Source organism: Zonotrichia albicollis, chromosome 34, assembly GCF_047830755.1.
Source record: "Zonotrichia albicollis isolate bZonAlb1 chromosome 34, bZonAlb1.hap1, whole genome shotgun sequence".
In the NCBI taxonomy this organism is placed as follows: Eukaryota; Metazoa; Chordata; class Aves; order Passeriformes; family Passerellidae; genus Zonotrichia; species Zonotrichia albicollis.
Genome location: NC_133852.1, coordinates 1,079,837 through 1,100,919, shown reverse-complemented (window position 1 = coordinate 1,100,919; position 21,083 = coordinate 1,079,837). Strand labels below are relative to the sequence as shown.

At 55.0% G+C, this 21,083-nt stretch overlaps 1 protein-coding gene across 1 annotated transcript in view; it reads left to right on the top strand.

Moving 5' to 3' along the window:
• G6PD (glucose-6-phosphate dehydrogenase) overlaps nt 1-20,759 on the top strand; it is a 42,430-nt gene extending 21,671 nt beyond the window's left edge. The window contains exons 9-13 of the mRNA XM_074531122.1: nt 1,931-2,117; nt 9,550-9,785; nt 11,878-11,954; nt 17,587-17,679; nt 20,572-20,759. Coding sequence (XP_074387223.1) covers nt 1,931-2,117; nt 9,550-9,785; nt 11,878-11,954; nt 17,587-17,679; nt 20,572-20,674 — 696 coding nt within the window. The 3' untranslated portion in view covers nt 20,675-20,759. The remainder of the gene's footprint in view (nt 1-1,930; nt 2,118-9,549; nt 9,786-11,877; nt 11,955-17,586; nt 17,680-20,571) is intronic.
• Nucleotides 20,760-21,083: the final 324 nt, after the last annotated feature.

Sequence of the window (21,083 nt, the reverse complement as noted above, 5' to 3'; positions counted from 1 at the left end):
CCCCAAAACCACGTCCCCAACTTTGTTCCATCACCCCATCATTGATGGTGGCCCCCCAAAACCACGTCCCCAACTTTGTTCCATCACCCCATCATTGATGGTGGCCCCCAAAACCACATCCCCACGTTTGTTCCATGACCCCGTCATTGATGGTGGCCCCCCCAAAACCACATCCCCAACTTTGTTCTATCACCCCATTATTGATGGTGGCTCCCAAAACCACGTCCCCAACTTTGTTCCATCACCCCATCATTGGTGGTGGCCCCCCAAAACCACATCCCCCAATGGCCACATCCCCAACTTTGTTCCCATCATTGGTGGTGGCCCCCCAAAACCACGTCCCCAACTTTTTCCATCACCCCATTATCGATGGTGGCCCCCCAAAACCACATCCCCACGTTTGTTCCATCACCCCATCATTGATGGTGGCCCCCCAAAACCACGTCCCCAACTTTGTTCCGTCACTCCATTATTGATGGTGGCCCCCCAAAACCACATCCCCAACTTTGTTCCATCATCCCATCATTGATGGTGGCCCCCCAATACCACGTCCCCAACTTTGTTCCATCACCCCATCATTGATGGTGGCCCCCCAAAACCACGTCCCCAACTTTGTTCCATCACCCCATCATTGATGGTGGCCCCCAAAACCACGTCCCCAACTTTGTTCCATCACCCCGTTATCGATGGTGGCCCCCCAGAACCACATCCCCCAATGGCCACATCCCCAACTTTGTTCCCATCATTGATGGTGGCCCCCCAAAACCACGTCCCCCATGGCCCTGTTCTCACTGACCATGACCCCAACCGTGTTCTGTCATCCTGTTATCAGTGGTGGACCCCAACGCCATGTCCTGGACCACATCCTATCAGCACCTTCTTGTTGATGACCCTTCAAAGCCACATCCACCATGGCCACATCCCCAACTATGTTCCATCACCCCATCATTGATGGTGGCCCCCCAAAACCACATCCCCAACTTTGTTCCATCACCCCATCATTGATGGTGGCCCCCAAAACCACGTCCCCAACTTTGTTCCATCACCCCATCATTGATGGTGGCCCCCCAAAACCACATCCCCAACTTTGTTCCATCATCCCATCATTGATGGTGGCCCCCCAAAACCACATCCCTAACTTTGTTCCATCATCCCATCATTGATGGTGGCCCCCCAAAACCACATCCCCCAATGGCCACATCCCCAACTTTGTTCCCATCATTGATGGTGGCCCCTCAAGCCACGTCCCCCAAGGCCCTGTTCTCACTGACCATGTCCCCAACCATGTCCTGTTATCCTGTTATCAGTGGTGGACCCCAACGCCATGTCCTGGACCACATCCTATCAGCACCTTCTTGTTGATGACCCTTCAAAGCCACATCCACCATGGCCACATCCCCAACTTTGTTCCATCACCCCATCATTGATGGTGGCCCCCCAAAACCACGTCCCCAACTTTGTTCCATCACCCCATTATCGATGGTGGCCCCCCAAAACCACGTCCCCCAAAGGCCACATCCCCAACTTTGTTCCATCACCCCATCATTGATGGTGGCCCCCCAAAACCACGTCCCCAACTTTGTTCCATCACCCCATTATTGATGGTGGCCCCCCAAAACCACGTCCCCACGTTTGTTCCATGACCCCATCGTTGATGGTGGCCCCCCAAAACCACGTCCCCAACTTTGTTCCATCACCCCATCATTGATGGTGGCCCCCCAAAACCACGTCCCCCAGTGGCCACATCCCCAACTTTGTTCCATCACCCCATCATTGATGGTGGCCCCCAAAACCACATCCCCCAATGGCCACATCCCCACACCCCCATGCCATTGCGTGCTCTTATGGTGGCCCCCCATAAACACGTCCCCACTGCGTGGCATCACTGGAACCTCCAGGTGTCCCTCACATGTCCCTCATGGTCCCCCAGGTGAAGGTGCTCAAGTCCATCAGCCCGGTGGAGCTGCAGGACGTGGTGCTGGGCCAGTACGTGGGCGACCCCGAGGGCCCCCCCGAGGCACAGAAGGGCTACCTGGACGACCCCACGGTGCCCGCCGGCTCCACCACGCCCACCTTCGCCACCGCCGTGCTGCGCGTGGCCAACGAGCGCTGGGATGGTGAGGGCGCGGCCGAGATGGGGCCATGGGGTGACTCGTGTGGTGTGATGGGGATGAGGGTGGTGATGGTGATGGTGGTGGCCAGGAGATGGTGCTGGTGATGATGGTGGTGGGCAAGAGATGGTGCTGCTGATGATGGTGATGATGATGATGGTGGCCAGGAGATGGTGCTGATGATTGTGGTTGTGGAGTTGGTGATGGTGAAGCTGGTGATGATATGATGATGGTGTTGATGATGGTGATGATGATGGTGATGATGATGGCCAGGAGATGGTGCTGGTGATGGTGATGGTGATGATGATGGTGGCCAGGAGATGGTGCTGTTGATGGTGATGATGATGGTGGCCAGGAGATGGTGCTGTTGATGGTGGTGATGATGATGGCAGGAGATGGTGTTGATGATGGTGCTGCTCATGCTGGTGGCCAGGAGATGGTGCAGGAGATGGTGTTGATGATGGTGATGATGATGATGATGGCCAGGAGATGGTGCTGGTGATGGTGATGATGATGGTGGCCAGGAGATGGTGATGGTGATGATGGTGGTGGGCAAGAGATGGTGCTGCTGATTGTGGTTGTGGAGATGGTGATGATGAAGCTGATGATGATATGATGATGGTGGCCAGGAGATGGTGCTGATGATGATGATGGTGGCCAGGAGATGGTGCTGCTGATGATGGTGATGATGATGGTGGCCAGGAGATGGTGCTGATGATGATGGTGGTGGGCAAGAGATGGTACTGATGATTGTGGTTGTGGAGATGGTGATGATGAAGCTGGTGATGATATGATGATGGTGGCCAGGAGATGGTGCTGATGATGGTGATGATGGTGGCCAGGAGATGGTGATGGTGATGACGGTGGTGGGCAAGAGATGGTGCTGATGATGATGGTGATGATGATGGTGGCCAGGAGATGGTGCTGATGATGATGGTGGTGGGCAAGAGATGGTACTGATGATTGTGGTTGTGGAGATGGTGATGATGAAGCTGGTGATGATATGATGATGGTGGCCAGGAGATGGTGTTGATGATGGTGCTGCTCATGCTGGTGGCCAGGAGATGGTGCAGTTGATGGTGATGGTGGCCAGGAGATGGTGCTGATGATGGTGATGATGATGGTGGCCAAGAGATGGTGCTGATGATGACGGTGGTGGGCAAGAGATGGTGCTGATGATGATGGTGATGGTGATGATGGTGGCCAGGAGATGGTGCTGCTGATGATGGTGGTGGGCAAGAGATGGTGCTGATGATTGTGGTTGTGGAGATGGTGATGGTGATGATGAAGGTGGTGATGATGATGATGATATGATGATGGTGGCCAGGAGATGGTGCTGATGATGGTGCTGCTCATGCTGGTGGCCAGGAGGTGGTGCAGTTGATGGTGATGATGATGGTGGCCAGGAGATGGCGTTGATGATGGTGATGATGATGATGGCCAGAAGATGGTGTAATGATGGTGGTGATGATGGCCAGGAGATGGTGCTGTTGATGGTGATGGTGGCCAGGAGGTGGTGCAGTTGATGGTGATGATGATGATGATGGCCAGGAGACGGTGGTGATGATGATGGTGATGATGATGGCCAGAAGATGGTGTAATGATGATGGTGATGATGGCCAGGAGATGGTGCTGATGATGATGGTGATGATGGCCAGGAGATGGTGCTGATGATGATGGTGGTGGGCAAGAGATGGTGCTGCTGATGATGGTGATGATGATGGTGGCCAGGAGATGGTGCTGATGATGGTGCTGCTCGTGCTGGTGGCCAGGAGGTGGTGCAGTTGATGGTGATGATGATGGTGGCCAGGAGATGGCGTTGATGATGGTGATGATGATGATGGCCAGAAGATGGTGTAATGATGATGGTGATGATGGCCAGGAGATGGTGCTGTTGATGGTGATGGTGGCCAGGAGATGGTGCTGTTGATGATGGTGATGATGATGATGGTGGACAGGAGATGGTGCTGGTGATGATGATGATGGTGATGGTGGTTGTGAAGATGGTGCTGATGATGGTGGCCATGGAGATACTGCTGCTGTTCATGCTGGTGGCCATGGAGATGGTGCAGTTGATGGTGATGATGATGATGGTGCTGGTGATGATGATGGTGATGGTGGTTGTGAAGATGGTGCTGATGATGGTGGCCATGGAGATACTGCTGCTGTTCATGCTGGTGGTCATGGAGATGGTGCTGTTGATGGTGGTGATGATGATGGTGGCTAGGAGATGGTGCTGGTGATGATGATGGTGGTGGTCGTGAAGATGGTGCTGATGATGGTGGCCATGGAGATACTGCTGCTGTTCATGCTGGTGGTCATGGAGATGGTGCTGTTGATGGTGGTGATGATGGTGTTGGTCATGGAGATGGTGATGATGATGGTGGTGATGCTGATGATGGGTAGGAGAGGGTGATGATGATGGGGTCCATGGAGATGGTGCTGCTGCTGGTGGTCATGGAGATGGTGCTGTTGATGGTGGTGGCCAGGAGACAGCGCTGATGATGGTGATGATGATGATGGTGGCCACAGAGACAATGCTGATGATGGTGATGATGATGGTGGTGGCCAGGAGACAGCGCTGATGATGGTGATGATGATGATGGTGGCCACAGAGACAATGCTGATGATGGCAGCGATGACAATATTGTTGCATTTGATGACGACGACGACGATGATGATGATGATGATGATGACCATTATGATGTCGATGGGTGATGATGATGACGATGGCGCTGTCCCCAGGTGTCCCCTCTGTCCTGTGCTGAGGGAATGCTCTGAACAAGGCCAAGGTGTGGCTGCAGTGGTGGGGGATGATGATGGTGATGATGATGATGATGATGATGATGGTGATAGAGGCCGTGTTGATGTTAACGGTGATGATGGCCACAGCAGTGGTGACAATGACAGTGATGACAGCGGTGGCAATGACGTTGATGGACGTTGATGATGATGATGTCAATGATGACGGTGCCAGTGATGGTGATGCGGATGGGTGTTGGTGATGGCGGTGTTGGTGATGACAATGACAGTGATGATGATGATGATGATGATGACGTCAATGATGACGGTGCCAGTGATGGTGATGATGATGGGTGTTGGTGATGACAATGACAGTGATGATGATGATGATGATGATGACATCAATGATGACAGTGCCAATGATGGTGTTGCTGATGGGTGTTGGTGATGGCGGTGTTGGTGATGACAATGACAGTGATGATGTTGATGATGATGATGTCAGTGATGACAGTACCAGTGATGGTGATGTTGATGGCTGTTGGTGATGGCGATGCTGGTGATGACAATGACAGTGATGATGATGATGATGATGATGATGACGTCATTGATGACGGTGCCAGTGATGGTGATGATGATGGGTGTTGGTGATGGTGTTGTTGGTGATGGCAATGACAGTGATGATGTTGATGATGGTGATGATGATGTCAATGATGACGGTGCCAATGATGGTGATGCTGATGGGTGTTGGTGATGGCGATGTTGGTGATGACAATGACAATGACAGTGATGATGTTGATGATGATGATGATGTCAGTGATGATGGTGCCGGTGTTGGTGATGGCGATGTTGGTGATGACAATGACAATGATGATGGTGATGATGACGTCATTGATGACGGTGCCAGTGATGGTGATGTTGATGGGTGTTGGTGATGGCGATGTTGGTGATGACAATGACAGTGATGATGTTGATGATGATGATGTCAATGATGACGGTGCCAGTGATGGTGATGCTGATGGGTGTTGGTGATGGCTGTTGGTGATGACAATGACAGTGATGATGTTGATGACGATGATGATGACGTCATTGATGACGGTGCCAGTGATGGTGATGATGATGGGTGTTGGTGATGGCGATGTTGGTGATGACAATGACAGTGATGATGTTGATGATGATGATGATGTCAACTATGACAGCGCCAATGATGACAACGGTGACAATGCCAATGCCAATGATGATGTCCCCAGGTGTCCCGTTGGTGCTGCACTGCAGGAAGGCGCTGGGATGGGGATGTTGGTGGTGTTGATGGATGTTGGTGACAATGCCAGTGGTGACGGTGATGATGGTGTGGATGGTGATGTTGATGGTGTTGATGGATGTTGGTGACGATGATGATGGTGTGGATGGTGATGTTGATGGATGTTGGTGACAATGCCAGTGGTGACGGTGATGATGGTGTGGATGGTGATGTTGATGGATGTTGGTGACAATGACAATGGTGACGATGATGGTGTGGATGGTGATGTTGATGGATGTTGGTGACAATGACAATGGTGACGATGATGATGGTGTGGATGGTGATGTTGGTGGTGTTGATGGATGTTGGTGACAATGCCAGTGGTGACGATGATGATGGTGTGGATGGTGATGTTGATGGATGTTGGTGACAATGCCAACAGTGACAATGCCAATGGTGACGGTGATGATGGTGTGGATGGTGCTGTTGATGGATGTTGGTGACAATGCCAATGATGACGATGATGATGGTGTGGACGGTGTTTTTGATGATGTCGATGACAATGCCAACGGTGACAATGACAATGACGCTGCTGTCCCAGGCGTGCCGTTCGTGCTGCACTGTGGGAGGTGCTGGGACGTTGATGATGGTGATGGACGTTGATGACAATGCCAATGATGATGATGTTGATGTGCATGGGGATGTTGATGGTGTTGATGGATGTTGATCGATGACAATGACAATGACAATGATGCTGTCCCCAGGCGTGCCGTTCGTGCTGCACTGCAGGAACGCACTGGGGTGGTGACGTTGATGGATGTTGATGGCAATGACAATGATGGCGATGACAACGATGACAATGACAACGATGTTGATGGATGTTGATGACAATGACAATGATGACAATAGCAATGATGACAATGATGACATTGATGGCAATGACAATGATGACAATGATGACAGTGATGACAATGATGACAACGATGACAATGATGACAATGACAATGATGATGTCCCAGGCGTGCCGTTCGTGCTGCACTGCGGGAAGGCGCTGGGGTGGTGGTGTTGATGATGGTGATGGACAATGATGACAGTGACAATGATGACAGTGACACTGATGACAGTGACAATGATGACAATGACAATGACAATGACGATGCCAACACTGCTGTCCCCAGGTGTCCTGTGCGGGCTGCGCTGCGGGAAGTTGCTGGGGTGGTGATGGATGGTGATGACAGTGACAGTGATGACAGTGACAATGGTGACAGTGATGACAATGACAGTGATGACGATGCCAATGATGGCACTGTCCCAAGCGTGCCGTTCGTGCTGCCCTACAGGAAGGCGCTGGGATGTTCATGTTGATGATGGTGATGGACATTGATGACAATGACGATGATGATGTTGATGTGGATGGTGACGTTGATGATGGTGATGGACATTGCGATGATGACAATGATGACGTCCCCAGGTGTCCCATTCGTGCTGTGCTGCAGGAAGGCGCTGGGATGGGGATGGATGGGGATGGATGGTGATGGATGTTGATGACAATGACGATGATGATGTTGATGTGGATGGTGATGTTGATGATGGTGATGGACATTGCGATGATGACAATGATGATGTCCCCAGGTGTGCTGTTTGTGCTGCACTGTGGGAAGGTGCTGAGATAGGGATGGATGGTGATGATGGTGATGGATGTTGACGATGACAATGGCAATAATGATGTTGATGTGGATGGTGACGTTGATGATGGTGATGGACGTTGATGACAATGACAATGCTGTCCCCAGGTGTCCCATTCGTGCTGCGCTGCAGGAAGGCGCTGGGATGCGGATGGATGTTGATGGATGTTGATGATGTTGATGGATGTTGATGATGGTGATGGATGTTGATGATGTTGATGGATGGTGATGATGGTGATGGATGTTGATGATGACAATGACGATGATGATGTTGATGTGGATGGCGACGTTGATGATGGTGATGGACATTGTGATGATGACAATGATGATGTCCTCAGGTGTGCCGTTTGTGCTGCATTGCTGGACTGGTGATGGATGGTGATGATATTGATGGGTGTTGGTGGCAATGATGACGTCAATGACAATGATGACAATGCCAATGCTGCTGTCCCCCGGTGTCCTGTTCATGCTGCGCTGCGGGAAGGCGCTGGGATGGGGATGTTGATGACAATGCCAATGATGACAATGATGACAATGACAATGACAATGACAATGATGACAATGACAATGATGACAATGATGACAATGACAATGATGACAATGACAATGATGACATTGACAATGGTGATGTCCCCAGGTGTGCCGTTCGTGCTGCGCTGCGGGAAGGCGCCAGGCTGGGGATGTTGATGACAATGGTGACAATGACAATGACAACAATGACAGTGATAACAATGACAATGATGACAATGACAGTGATAACAATGACAATGATGTCAATGACAATGATGACGATGACAATGATGGCAATGTCAATGATGACAATGACAATGATGGCAATGATGACAATGACAATGACAATGATGACAATGACAACGATGGCAATGATGACAATGACAATGATGTCAATGACAATGATGTCAATGACAATGACGATGATGACAATGACAATGATGTCAATGACAATGATGTCAATGACAATGATGACAATGACAGCGATGACAATGACAATGATGACAATGATGACAATGATGAAAATGACAGTGGTAACAATGATGACAGTGGCAACGATGACAATGACAATGATGTCAATGACAATGACGATGATGACAATGACGATGATGACAATGACAATGATGTCAATGACAATGATGACAATGACAGCGATGACAATGACAATGATGACAATGATGACAATGATGAAAATGATAGTGGTAACAATGATGACAGTGGCAACGATGACAATGACAATGATGACAATGACAATGATGTTGATGGATGTTGATGACAATGACAATGATGACAATGACAATGACAATGACAACGATGCCAATGCCAATGCTGCAGGTGTGCCGTTTGTGCTGCGCTGCGGGAAGGCGCTGGGATGGGGATGTTGATCACAATGATGACAATGACCAACGATTACAATGATGACAATGACAATGACAATGATGACAATGACAATGACAATGCCAATGCCAATGATAATGCCACTGTCCCAGGTGTGCCGTTCGTGCTGCACTGCGGGAAGGCGCTGGGATGGTGATGTTGGTGACAATGATGACAATGACAATGACAAGGATGACAATGCCAATGATGACAATGATGACAATGATGACAATGCCAATGATGACATTGATGACAGTGACAATGATGACAATGCTGCAGGTGTGCCGTTCGTGCTGCGCTGCGGGAAGGCGCTGGGATGGGGATGTTGGTGACAATGACAATGATGACAATGACAATGATGACAATGCCAATGATGCCAATGCTGCAGGTGTGCCATTTGTGCTGCGCTGCGGGAAGGCGCTGAACGAGCGCAAGGCCGAGGTGCGGCTGCAGTTCCGGGAGGTGCCCGGGGACATCTTTGCCCGGCAGTGCAAGCGCAACGAGCTGGTGGTGCGGGTGCAGCCGCGCGAGGCCGTGTACGCCAAGCTCAACACCAAGAAACCCGGCATGTTCCTGCGGCCCGAGGAGTCCGAGCTCGACCTCACCTACGGCAGCCGCTACAAGGTGCCCACAAAGGGCCGGGAATGGGGTGTGGGGGCACAGAAATGGGGTTTGGGACACAAAAATGGGGTTTGGGGACACAACAATGGGGTTTGGGGACACAGGAATGGGGTTTGGGGACACAAAAATGGGGATGGGTACCTGGAAAGGGCAGGGCACGGGGGCGTGGGACACAAAAATGGGGTTTGGGGACACAGGAATGGGGTTTGGGACACAAAAGTGGGGTTTGGGGACACAAAAATGGGGTTTGGGGACACAGGAATGGGATTTGGGGACACAAAAATGGGGTTTGGGGACACAACAATGGGGATGGGGACACAGAAATGGGGCATTGAGACTCAAAAATGGAATTTGGGGACACGGGAATGGGATTTGGGGCACAGGAATGGGGTTTGGGGACACAGGAATGGGGTTTGGGGACACAACAATGGGGATGGGGACACAAAAATGGGGTTTGGAGACACAAAAATGGGGTTTGGGGACACAGGAATGGGGTTTGGGGACACAGGAATGGGGTTTGGGGACACAGGAATGGGGTTTGGGGACACAGGAATGGGGTCTGGGGACACAAAAGTGGGGTTTGGGGACACAGGAATGGGGTTTGGGGACATAGGAATGGGGTCTGGGGACACAACAATGGGGTTTGGGGACACAACAATGGGGATGGGGACACAAAAATGGGGTTTGGGACACAGGAATGGGGTTTGGGGACAGAAAAATGGGGATGGATACCCAGAAAGGACAGGGCACGGGGGCGTGGGACACAAAAATGGGGTTTGGGGACACAGGAATGGGGATGGGGACCCAAAAATGGGGCATTGAGACCCAAAAATGGGGTTTGGGGACACAGGAATGGGATTTGGGGCACAGGAATGGGGTTTGGGGACACAAAAATGGGGTTTGGGGACACAGGAATGGGGTTTGGGGACACAAAAATGGGATTTGGGGACACAGGAATGGGGTTTGGGGACACAAAAATGGGGTTTGGGGACACAAAAGTGGGGTTTGGGGACACGGGGATGGGATTCGAGGATACAGAGATGGGGCATCAGAGACACAGAAATGGGATTTGGGGACAGAGAAACAGGTATGGGGACATGGGGATGGACCACTGAGACACAACAATGGGGTTTGGGGACACAAAAACGGGGTTTGGGGACACAGGAATGGGGTTTGGGGACACAAAAATGGGGTTTGGGACACAGGAATGGGGTTTGGGGACATAAAAGTGGGGTTTGAGGACACAGGAATGGGGATGGGGACACAAAAATGGGGTTTGGGGACACAACAATGGGGTTTGGGGACACAAAAATGGCATTTGGGGACACAGGAATGGGGCTTGGGGACAGAAAAATGGGGTTTGGGGACACAGAAAGGGCAGGGGACATGGGGATGGGGATACAAAAATGGGTCATTGAGACCCAAAAATGGGGTTTGGGGACACGGGGATGGGATTCGAGGATACAGAGATGGGGCACAGAAACACAAAAGTGGGGTTTGGGGACACAAAAATGGAGTTTGGGGACACAGGAATGGGGTTTGGGGCACAGGAATGGGGATGGGGACACAAAAACGGGGGTGGAAACATGAGAATGGATCATCCCCAAATCCCACCTGGGCACCCCAAAATTCACCTGGGGGATTTGGCCTCCCCCAAATCCCACCTGAGTCCCCAAATCCCACCTGGGCACCCCCAAAATTTACCTGGGCACCCCAAAACCCACCTGGATCCCCAAATCCCACCTGGGATCCCAAAACCCACCTGGGCACCCCCAAACCCCTCTGGGACCCCAAATCCCACCTGCCCCTCCTGTCTAATCCCACCTGAGCACCCCCAAAATTTACCTGGGCACCCCAAATCCCACCTGGGCACCCCAAATCCCACCTGGGGAGGTTCCCAAAACCACCTGGGCACTCCAAATCCCACCTGGGCACCCCAAAATTTACTTGGGCACCCCAAATCCCACCTGGGCACCCCAAAATTTACTTGGGCACCCCAAATCCCACCTGGGCACCCCAAATCCCACCTGGGCCCCCCCAAATCCCGAGTGTCCCCCCAAACTGGTGCCCCCCCTGACCCCCGGGGTGCCCCCAGGACGTGAAGCTGCCGGACGCCTACGAGCGGCTGCTGCTGGACGTGATCTGCGGGAACCAAATGCACTTCGTGCGCAGGTGAGGGGACAGGGGGACATGGGGACATGGGGGGACACCTGGGGGACATGGGGGGACATGGGGGGACCTGGGGACACCTGGGGGACATGGGGACATGGGGGGACATGGGGGGACATGGGGGGACATGGGGACACCTGGGGGGACATGGGGACATGGGGGGACATGGGGGGACATGGGGGGACATGGGGACACCTGGGGGACATGGGGGGACATGGGGGGACAGGGGACAGGTGAGACATGGGGATGGGATAGGGGACAGGTGAGAGGGACAGGGACACCTGGGGGGACACAGGGGGACATGGGGACACCTGGGGGGACATGGGGACACCTGGGGGGACATGGGGACACTTGGGACAGGTGACAGGTGAGAGGGGACAGGGACACCTGGGGGGACATGGGGGGACATGGGGACACCTGGGGGGACATGGGGACACCTGGGGACACACCTGGGACAGGTGAGAGGGGACAGGTTGGACATGAGGACAGGTGAGAGGGACAGGTGACACCTGGGGGGGGGACATGGTAAGGGCAGGGGGGACAGATGGGGATGGGGGGGACATGAGGATAGGTGACAAAGGGATAGGTGACACCTGGGGACAGGTGGAATCTGGAGGCAGGGGAGACAGAAGGACAGGTGGGACATGGGGACAGGTGACACCTGGAGACACCTGGGGACACCTGGGGACACCTGGAGACAGGTGACATGGGGACAGGTGGGACACGGGGACAGGTGACACCTGGGGACAGGTGAGAGGGGACAGGTGGGACATGGGGAGAGGGGACAGGTGACACCTGGGGATGGGGGGAGCACAGTGGGGACAGGTGACACCTGGGGACAGGGGGGACATGGCAGGGACAGGTGGGACACGGGGACAGGTGGGATGGGACAGGTGGGACACAGGAACAGGAGACACCTGGGGACAGGTGGGACACGGGGACAGGTGGGACACGGGGACAGGTGGGACACAGGGACACGGGTGGGACAGGTGAGATGGGACAGGTGGGACATGGGGACAGGTGGGACATGGAGGGGACAGGTGAGATGGGACAGGTGGGACACGGGGACAGGAGACACCTGGGGACAGGTGGGATGGGACAGGTGGGACACAGGGACGGGTGGGACATGGTGGGGACAGGAGACACCTGGGGACAGGTGGGACACAGGGACAGGTGGGATGGGACAGGTGAGACATGGAGGGGACAGGTGAGATGGGACAGGTGGGACACAGGGACAGGTGGGACTTGAGGCAGGAAGGACACAGGTGGGACACAGGGACAGGAGACACCTGGGGACAGGTGGGACACGGGGACAGGTGGGACACAGGGACAGGTGAGATGGGACAGGTGGGACATGGGTGGGGACAGGTGGGACACAGGGACAGGTGGGACACGGGTGGCACAGGTGAGGCCCCTTTGGGCAGAAGGTGGCAGCAGTTGGGGGGGCGGTGCCGCGGGGCGGGGGTACCGGGGGGTACCGGGGGAGGGGGTTGGGGGAGGGTCCAGGTGAGTTTGAGGGCTCAGGTGGGGCCGGGCTGGGGACCTGGGGAGGGTCCAGGGGAGCCCAGGGGGGGTCTGGGGCACTTCTGGGGTGCCCCGGGTCAGGTTTGGGGTCCCTGGTTGGTTTTGGGTCAGTTTTGGGTCGGTTTTGGGTCAGTTTGGGTCAGTTTGGGTCGGTTTGGGTCGGTTTTGGGGGGTCCTTGGCTCAGTTTTGGGTCAGTTTTGGGGTGTCCCGGGTCAGTTTTGGGGTCCCTCGATCAGTTTTGGGTCAGTTTTGGGGGTCCCTGGTTGGTTTTGGGTCGGTTTTGGGTGAGTTTGGGTCAGTTTGGGTCAGTTTGGGTCAGTTTGGGTCAGTTTTGGGTCAGTTTGGGTCAGTTTGGGTCGGTTTGGGTCAGTTTGGGTCAGTTTGTGTCAGTTTTGGGTCAGTTTGGGTCAGTTTGGGTCAGTTTGGGTCAGTTTTGGGTCAGTTTGGGTCAGTTTTGGGTCAGTTTGGGTCAGTTTGGGTCAGTTTGGGTCAGTTTGGCTCAGTTTGGGTCAGTTTGGGGCAGTTTGGCTCAGTTTGGGTCAGTTTGGGGCAGTTTGGGTCAGTTTTGGGTCAGTTTGGGTCAGTTTGGGTCAGTTTTGGGTCGGTTTGGGTCGGTTTGGGTCGGTTTGGGTCAGTTTGGGTCGGTTTGTGTCAGTTTTGGGTCGGTTTTGGGGTCCCTGGCTCAGTTTTGGGTCAGTTTTGGCTCAGTTTGGGTCGGTTTGGGTTATTTTGGGTCAGTTTGGCTCAGTTTGGGTCAGTTTGGCTCAGTTTGGGTCAGTTTTGAGTCAGTTTTGGGTCAGTTTGGGTCAATTTTGGGTCAGTTTTGGGTCAGTTTGGGTCAGTTTGGCTCAGTTTGGGTCAGTTTGGGTCAGTTTGGGTCAGTTTGGGTCAGTCTGGGTCAGTTTGGGTCAGTTTGGGTCAGTTTGGGTCAGTTTTGGGTCAGTTTTGGGTCAGTTTGGGTCAGTTTTGGGTCAGTTTGGGTCAGTTTGGGTCAGTTTGGCTCAGTTTGGCTCAGTTTGGCTCAGTTTGTGTCGGTTTTGGCTCAGTTTGGGTCAGTTTTGGGTCAGTTTTGGGGGGTCCCTGGTCAGTTTTGGGTCAGTTTGGGTCAGTTTGGCTCAGTTTGGCTCAGTTTGGGTCGGTTTGGGTCAGTTTGTGTCACTTTTGGATCAGTTTGGCTCAGTTTTGGGTCAGTTTGGGTCAGTTTGGGTCAGTTTGGCTCAGTTTTGGGTCAGTTTTGGGTCAGTTTTGGGTCAGTTTGGGTCAGTTTGGGTCAGTTTGGGTCAGTTTGGGTCAGTTTGGGTCAGTTTGGGTCAGTTTGGGTCAGTTTGGGTCAGTTTTGGCTCAGTTTGTGTCAGTTTGGGTCAGTTTGTGTCACTTTTGTGTCAGTTTTGGCTCAGTTTTGGGTCAGTTTGGGTCAGTTTTGGGTCAGTTTGGGTCAGTTTGGGTCAGTTTTGGGTCAGTTTGGGTCAGTTTGGGTCAGTTTGGGTCAGTTTTGGGTCAGTTTGTGTCAGTTTTGGGTCGGTTTTGGGTCAGTTTGGGTCAGTTTGGGTCAGTTTGGGTCAGTTTTGGGTCAGTTTGGGTCAGTTTGGGTCAGTTTGTGTCAGTTTGGGTCAGTTTTGGGTCAGTTTGGGTCAGTTTGGCTCAGTTTGGGTCAGTTTGGGTCAGTTTTGGGTCAGTTTGGGTCAGTTTTGGGTCAGTTTTGGGTCAGTTTGGGTCAGTTTGGATCAGTTTTGGGTCAGTTTGGGTCAGTTTTGGGTCAGTTTGTGTCAGTTTTGGGTCAGTTTGGCTCAGTTTGGGTCAGTTTTGTGTCAGTTTGGCTCAGTTTGGGTCATTTTGGGTCAGTTTGGGTCAGTTTGGGTCGGTTTGGGTCAGTTTGTGTCAGTTTTGGGTCAGTTTGGCTCAGTTTGGGTCAGTTTTGTGTCAGTTTGGCTCAGTTTGGCTCAGTTTGGGTCAGTTTGTGTCAGTTTGGGTCAGTTTTGGGTCAGTTTGGGTCAGTTTGGGTCAGTTTGGGTCAGTTTGGGTCAGTTTGGGTCAGTTTGGGTCACTTTGGGTCACTTTGGGTCAGTTTGGGTCAGTTTGGGTCAGTTTTGGGTCAGTTTGGGTCAGTTTGGGTCAGTTTTGGGTCAGTTTGGGTCAGTTTGGGTCAGTTTTGGGTCGGTTTGGGTCAGTTTGGGTCAGTTTGGGTCAGTTTGGGTCAGTTTGGCTCAGTTTGGGTCAGTTTGGGTCAGTTTTGGGTCAGTTTGGGTCAGTTTTGGGTCGGTTTGGGTCAGTTTGGGTCAGTTTGGCTCAGTTTGGCTCAGTTTGAGTCAGTTTGGGTCAGTTTGGGTCATTTTGTGTCACTTTTGGGTCAGTTTGGGTCAGTTTGGGTCAGTTTGGGTCAGTTTGGGTCAGTTTTGGGTCAGTTTGGGTCAGTTTGGGTCAGTTTTGGGTCAGTTTGGCTCAGTTTGGGTCAGTTTGGGTCAGTTTGAGTCAGTTTGGCTCAGTTTGGGTCAGTTTGGGTCAGTTTGGGTCAGTTTGGGTCGGTTTGGGTCAGTTTGGGTCGGTTTGGGTCAGTTTTGGGTCAGTTTGGGTCAGTTTTGGGTCAGTTTGGCTCAGTTTGGGTCAGTTTGGGTCAGTTTTGGGTCAGTTTTGGGTCAGTTTGGGTCAGTTTGGGTCAGTTTTGGCTCAGTTTGGGTCAGTTTGGGTCAGTTTGGGTCAGTTTTGGGTCAGTTTGTGTCAGTTTGGGTCACTTTGGGTCAGTTTGGGTCAGTTTGGGTCGGTTTTGTGTCACTTTTGGCTCAGTTTTGGCTCAGTTTGGCTCAGTTTGGCTCAGTTTGGGTCAGTTTGGCTCAGTTTGGGTCAGTTTGGCTCAGTTTGGGTCAGTTTGGGTCAGTTTTGGGTCAGTTTTGGCTCAGTTTGGCTCAGTTTGGCTCAGTTTGGGTCAGTTTGGGTCGGTTTGGGTCAGTTTGGGTCAGTTTTGGGTCGGTTTGGGTCGGTTTGGGTCAGTTTGGGTCAGTTTTGGGGGGTCCCGGTCAGTTTTGGGTCAGTTTTGGGTTATTTTGGCTCAGTTTGGGTCAGTTTAGGTCAGTTTGGCTCAGTTTGGGTCAGTTTGTGTCAGTTTGGGTCAGTTTGGGTCAGTTTGGGTCAGTTTGGGTCAGTTTGGGTCAGTTTGGGTCGGTTTGGGTCAGTTTGGGTCAGTTTGGGTCAGTTTGGGTCAGTTTGGGTCACTTTGGGTCAGTTTGGGTCGGTTTGGGTCGGTTTGGGTCAGTTTGGGTCAGTTTGGGTCAGTTTGGGTCAGTTTGGGTCAGTTTGGGTCAGTTTGGGTCGGTTTGGGTCAGTTTGGGTCAGTTTGGGTCAGTTTGGGTCGGTTTGGGTCAGTTTGGGTCAGTTTGGGTCAGTTTGGGTCAGTTTGGGTCAGTTTGGGTCAGTTTGGGTCGGTTTGGGTCGGTTTGGGTCGGTTTGGGTCAGTTTGGGTCAGTTTGGGTCGGTTTGGGTCGGTTTGGGTCAGTTTGGGTCGGTTTGGCTCAGTTTGGGTCGGTTTTGGGTCAGTTTGGGTCAGTTTGTGTCACTTTTGGGTCAGTTTTGGCTCAGTTTTGGCTCAGTTTGGGTCAGTTTGGGTCAGTTTGGGTCACTTTGGGTCATTTTGGGTCAGTTTTGGGGTCCCTCGATGAGTTTTGGGTCAGTTTTGGGGGGTCTCTGGTCAGTTTTGGGTCAGTTTTAGGGTGTCCCGGGTCAGTTTTGGGTCAGTTTGGGTCAATTTTGGGTCGGTTTTGGGGTGTCCCGGGTCAGTTTTGGGTCAGTTTTTGGTTAGTTTGTGTCGGTTTTGTGTCACTTTTGGCTCAGTTTGTGTCATTTTGTGTCACTTTTGGGTCAGTTTTGGGTCAGTTTGGGTCAGTCTGGGTCGGTTCTGGGGTGTCCCGGGTCAGTTTTGGGTCGGTTTGTGTCACTTTTGGGTCGGTTTTGGCTCAGTTTTGGCTCAGTCTGTGTCACTTTTGGCTCAGTTTGGCTCAGTTTGGGTCGGTTTTGGGTCAGTTTGGCTCAATTTGGCTCAGTTTGGGTCAGTTTTGGGGGGTCCCTGGTCAGTTTTGTGTCAGTTTTGTGTCATTTTGTGTCACTGTCCCCCCCCCCCAGTGACGAGCTGCGCGAGGCCTGGCGCATCTTCACCCCCCTCCTGCACCAGATCGAGCAGCGCCGCGAGCGCCCCCTCCCGTACCGATACGGCAGGTGCGGCACCGGCACCGGGCACCGGGGGGGCACCGGGCACCGGGGGGCAACGGGGGGCACCGGGCACCGGGGGGGCTTTGGGGGGCCTGGGGAGCACCGGGGGGGCTTTGGGGGGCACCGGGGGGGCTCTGGGGGGCACCGGGGGGCACCGGCACCGGGCACCGGGGGGGCTTGGGTGGGTCTGGGGGGCACCTGGGGGGCACCTGGGGGGCACCTGGGGGGGGGGGCTGATGCTGGGGGTCCTGTTGGGGGTCTCACTGAGGATCTGGGGGGTTCCCGTTAGGTATTGGGGGGTGCCATTGGGGATTTGGGGGATCCCGTTGGGTTCTGGGGGGTCCTGGGGGTCCCGTTGGGGATTTGGGGGTCCCGTTCGGTACTGGGGGGTCCCGGGGGTCTCACTGAAGATCTGGGGGGGGTCCCGTTGGGTATTGGGGGGGTCCCGGGGGTCCCGCTGGGTTCTGGGGGTCCCGTTAGGTATTGGGGGGTCCCATTGGGGATTTGGGGTTCCCGTTGGATACTGGGGGGTCCCGGGGGTCTCACTGAGAATTTGGGGGTTCCCGTTGGGTACTGGGGGTCCCGGGGGTCTCACTGAAGATCTGGGGGGGTCCCGTTGGGTATTGGGGGGTCCCACTGGGGATTTGGGGGGTTCCATTGGGGATTTGGGGGGTCCTGTTGGGGATTGGGGGGGGGGGGGGTCCCGGGGGTCTCATTGAGGATTTGGGGGTTCCCGTGGGGTACTGGGGGTCCTGGGGATGTCACTGAGGATTGGGGGGGTCCCATTGGGTACTGGGGGGTCCCGTTAGGTATTGGGGGGTTCCATTGGGGATTTGGGGGGTCCCGGGGGTCCCGTTGGGTTCTGGGGATTCCATTGGGTATTGGGGGATCCCGTTGGATTCTGGGGGTCCCGTTGGGTACTCGGGGGTTCTGGGGGTCCCATTGGGTCCCGGGGGTTCCCGGGGGTCCCATTGGGTACTGGGGGGTCCCGTTGGGTATTGGGGGTCCCATTGGGTACTGGGGGTTCCCGGGGGTCCCATTGCATACTGGGGGGTCCCGTTGGGGATTTGGGGGGGGTTCCCGGGGGTCTCACTGAGGATTTGGCGTTCCTGTTGGGTTCCCGGGGGTCCCGTTGGGTACTGGGGGGGTCCCACTGGGGATTTGGGGGATCTGGGGGGGTCCCATTGGGTACTGGGGGTTCCCGGAGGTCCCATTGGGGATTTGGGGGGGTCCCAGAGGTCCTGCTGGGTATTTGGGGTTCCCGTTGGGTACTGGGGGTCCCGTTGGGTATTGAGGGTCCCCTTTGGGTTCTGGGGGTCCCATTGGGTACTGGGGGTCCTGTTAGGTATTGGGGGTCCCGGGGGTCTCACTGAGGATTTGGGGGGGTCCCGTTGGGTATTGGGGGGTCCCAGAGGTCTTGCTGGGTATTTGGGGTTCCCATTGGGTACTGGGGGGTCCCGGGGGTCCCCTTTGGGTTCTGGGGGTCCCATTGGGTATTGGGGGTCCCCGTTGGGTTCCAGGGGGTCCTGTTAGGTATTGGGTTCCCGGGGGTCTCACTGAGGATTTGGGGTTCCCGTTGGGTACTGGGGGTCCTGGGGATGTCACTGAGGATTGGGGGGGTCCCATTGGGTACTGGGGGGTCCCATTAGTTATTGGAGGGTCCCATTGGGGATTTGGGGGGGTCCCAGAGGTCTTGCTGGGTATTTGGGGTTCCCGTTGGGTACTGGGGGGTCCCGGGGGTCCTGTTGGGTACTGGGGGGTCTCGGGGGGTCCCATTGGGTATTGGGGGTCCCCTTTGGTTCTGGGGGTCCCATTGGGTACTGGGGGGTCCCATTGGGGATTTGGGGGGTCCCGGAGGTCCTGCTGGGTACTGGGGTTCCCGTTGGGTACTGGGGGGTCCCGGGGGTCCCACTGAGGATTTGGGGGGGGTCCCATTGGGTATTGGGGGTCCCCGTTGGGTTCTGGGGGGTCCTGTTAGGTATTGGGGGTCCCTGAGGTCTCACTGAGGATCTGGGGGAGTCCCGTTGGGTATTGGGGGTCCTTGTTGGGTTCTGGGGGGTCCTGTTAGGTATTGGGGGGTCCCATTGGGTATTTGGGGGTTCCCGGGGGTCCCGTTGGGTTCTGGGGATTCCATTGGGTACTGGGGGGTCCCGTTGCGTACTGGGGGTCCCGGGGGTCTCACTGAGGATCTGGGGGGGGTCCCCTTTGGGTCCCGGGGGTCCCGTTGAGTACTGGGGGTTCCCAGGGGTCCCGTTGGGTACTGGGGGGTCCTGGGGGTCTCACTGAGGATTTGGGGGTCCCGTTGGGTACTGGGGGTCCCTGGGGTCTCACTGAGGATCTGGAGGGTCCTGTTGGGTATTGGGGGGTCCCATTGGGTATTGAGGGTTCCCGGGGGTCCCATTGGATCCTGGGGGTCCCGTTGGGTATTGGGGGTTCCCGGGGGTCCCGTTGGGTACTGGGGGGTCCTGTTGGGTATTGGGGGGTCCCATTGGGGATTTGGGGGGTCCCGGGGGTCCCGTTGGGTTCTGGGGATTCCATTGGGTATTGGGGGGTCCCATTGGGTTCTGGGGGTCCCCTTTGGGTCCCGGGGGTCCCATTGCGTACTGGGGGGTCCCATTGGGTCCTGGGGGTTCCCGGGGGTCCCATTGGGTTCTGGGGGGTCCTGTTAGGTATTGGGGTCCCGGGGGTCTCACTGAGGATCTGGGGGGGTCCCGTTGGGTACTGGGGGGTCCTGTTAGGTATTGGGGGGGTCCCATTGGGTATTGGGGGTTCCCGGGGGTCCCATTGAGTACTGGGGGTTCCCGGGGGTCCCGTTGGGTCCCGGGGGTTCCCGGGGGTCCCCTTTGGTTCTGGGGGTCCCGGTCCCCCCCTGACCCCGCCCTTTCCCCCCCCCCCCAGCCGTGGCCCCCCCGAGGCGGACGCGCTGCTGCGGCGGGCGGGGTTCCTGTACGAGGGCACGTACCGGTGGGTGCCGCCCCCCGGGCCCGAGCCCCGCCCCTGACCCACGGACGGACCCAAAACAGCCCGGGCTCTGGGGGGGGGGCGCCCCATGGACCCCCCATAGACCCCCGTGACCCATAGATCCCCTAACCCCGCCCCATGGACCCCCCGTGACCCATAGATCCCCCATGGACCCCCCATGGACCCCCGTGACCCATAGATCCCCAACCCTGCCCCATGGACCCCCCGTGACCCATAGATCCCTCCAAACCTGCCCCATGGACCCCCCATAGACCCCCCCATTCTACCCCATGGACCCCCCATAGACCCCCAATCCTGCCCCATAGATCCCCTTAACCCCGCCCCATGGACCCCCCAACCCCGCCCCATGGACCCCCCCCATCCTGCCCCATGGACCCCCCATGGACCCCCCGTGGACACCCCAACCCTGCCCCATGGACCCCTGTGCC